The sequence below is a fragment of the Meleagris gallopavo genome, chromosome 19 (genome assembly GCF_000146605.3).
Source record: "Meleagris gallopavo isolate NT-WF06-2002-E0010 breed Aviagen turkey brand Nicholas breeding stock chromosome 19, Turkey_5.1, whole genome shotgun sequence".
NCBI lineage: Eukaryota > Metazoa > Chordata > Aves > Galliformes > Phasianidae > Meleagris > Meleagris gallopavo.
The window spans coordinates 2,320,501-2,322,719 of record NC_015029.2 but is presented as its reverse complement, the minus strand read 5'-3'; the positions used below and the strand labels follow the sequence as shown (position 1 = coordinate 2,322,719).

The window sequence follows — 2,219 nt, the reverse complement described above, 5'->3', positions numbered from 1 at the left end:
ATCCCATGCCAAGCGAGGTCTTACCTGGAAATGCTTGCAGAGAGATGGACACCCATGGGGGCTTGGAATGGGGAAAGGGAGGGGGTGGGAGGGATGAGGGGATGGATGGAGTTGGGGGGTGAGATGATGAAGACCCTCCTGTCCTCTGCCCGCATGCAGTAGATCCTACTGAATGCCACCACAGGCACTGGGGGGGATACTGCACTGCAAGGGGGGGCTCAGTGGGATGAGCATCCCTGGGTAGAAGGGGTTAAGAGAGGTTGGAGAGGAGGAGAGGGGTGGGAAGGTCCTGCCTGCCACAGCCCCACTCCTTCACGGCTGCCCCCCCGGTCCCTTCCCTGGGTGTCCCCACGTTCCCACTTTGCCTGGGGGCTGCACGATGCTGGGACATGGAGCAGGAATGTCACCGTCCCCGTATACCCCGCTGGGGACCACACACGGTCCCATCACAGGGCACAAAGAATCCAACAAACCCATCGTTTCCTACAGAACCAAGGGCTCACACCCATCTCTCCCTGAGCACGAGGACATCGCTCCGCACCTCCCCGAGCAGGGGGAGCCCATCTGCACTATGGGGAGCACATGGCATGGAGGGGCTGCAGGGCCAGGCATGGCAGCGGTGAGAACTGCAAGCATTTTCTCATCCAAAAATCAAAATCATCAAAAGGAAAAAGCAAAAAACCAGAATTATAACGAAAGAACGGAAGAATCAAAGAAAGCCCTTCAGGGAGGAAGAGTTTCTTTTTTCGTTAGTTGGCTGCCTTTACTTGGTTGCTTGGGCTCACTCCATTGCTGGAGCCTGATCCTCAAATGAGACCCTAGTGGAGTCCCTGAAGTCGGGGTGCCTCAGGTCCATGAGAAATTTGGTGGGAGTGAGAATGTGAGTAGAACCTGCGGGAGAACAGAGTGGGCTGACGGCCCGGCCGTGCCCCAGGGGGAGCAGCATGCACCGGGCCGGGGGGCTCAGGTGTGGGTTTTGTTTTTGGGGTGCAGACAAAGGACGTGCTGCCCGCCCAGAGCACGCGGGGTCGGTCGCGGAGCGGTGTGGGATGAGATGGGTGAGATGTGGAAGGGGTTGGTACATGGATGGGGGCAACGAGGAGCTGCCCCCACCTGGCCTGGGTCTGCCCCGCTCCCCTTTGAGACCTGGGGGGCCGTCCCAGTCCACGGTCCTGCTGTGCTATGGTGCTGGATGCCTGAGCCATGGCTGCACCCACAGTGCTGGGCAGAGGGTGTTGGGAGGGCACTGTACGTGCACTGCACATCCTGCATGCCCCACTGCTTGCGCAGCGTGTCTCACTGCACACACGGTGCATGCCCTGCTGTACACGTGGTAGGTGCTGTGTTGCACAGGTGAGCACAGCCTGCTGCACATAGTGCATGCCCAACTGCACACACAGCACACACCGCGGTTCGTGTGCCTGCTTGTACAGCCATTTCTCCTTGCAACAACCCCCACGACGTCCACACAACAGCTCTTGCAACAGGAGCAACTCAAGCTGCAAAACGCCCTCTTCCTCCACCAGCTCTGCCCGTGCTTCAGGCAACAAAACTCACCAGGGGGATACAAAGGGACAAAGAGAGGGGCAGCACGAGGCGGGGGGTGGGGGGGTGCCACCAGCAGGACCCCCTTGCCCTGCTCACGTGGTCACCTGGAGGCCGATGCTGCAGGGTGAGAGTGGGATGAGCAGCGGGGAGTAGGGCAGGACCCCCACTCACCTATTAGCACCTCCCACTTGCCGCTGGCTTGCGTCACCTCATAGGCGCAGCGCATCTCGTTCATGCTCACCCCCCCCAGGATGAAGATGATGAGGCGGGGGCCGCTGCGGTACTCGCCGGGGGCCTTGTTCTTGTGCCAGTGGCCGTAGCGGGCACTAGAGATGGAGAGAGGGGTTAGGAAAGGAAACCGAGGCACAGGAAGGGGTGATGTGTCACAGCCTCCCTGCTCATGGATGATGGCACCAGGGGGACCCACCTGACAGCCGTGGTGCTGAAGGAGGCGGAGGAGCGGGTGGAGATGTACGGGTAGTGCTTGGTGTCCAGCTTGTCCTCGATGGCATCCTGCAGGGATACGGCCCCGTAGGGTTCGGCCAAGTGTCCCCATCCTCAGCCCTTGGTGGCCCTACCCCCAGGCCCCTGCAGCACTGACACTAAGCAGGCAAAGTCCCATTGGTGCAGTGGGGCTGGGTTCAGCTCTGATCTGGGAGCGAGCTCTGGGG

The 2,219-nt window shown here is 60.6% G+C and overlaps 1 protein-coding gene across 1 annotated transcript in view; it reads right to left on the bottom strand.

Moving 5' to 3' along the window:
• Positions 1 to 2,219, bottom strand: part of STXBP1 (syntaxin binding protein 1) — a 7,117-nt gene continuing 4,898 nt past the window's right edge. Inside the window, exons 16-18 of the mRNA XM_010720799.3 lie at positions 1,976 to 2,061; positions 1,720 to 1,874; positions 1 to 891 (exon numbers count right to left, since the gene is read on the bottom strand). Coding sequence (XP_010719101.1) covers positions 782 to 891; positions 1,720 to 1,874; positions 1,976 to 2,061 — 351 coding nt within the window. The 3' untranslated portion in view covers positions 1 to 781. The remainder of the gene's footprint in view (positions 892 to 1,719; positions 1,875 to 1,975; positions 2,062 to 2,219) is intronic.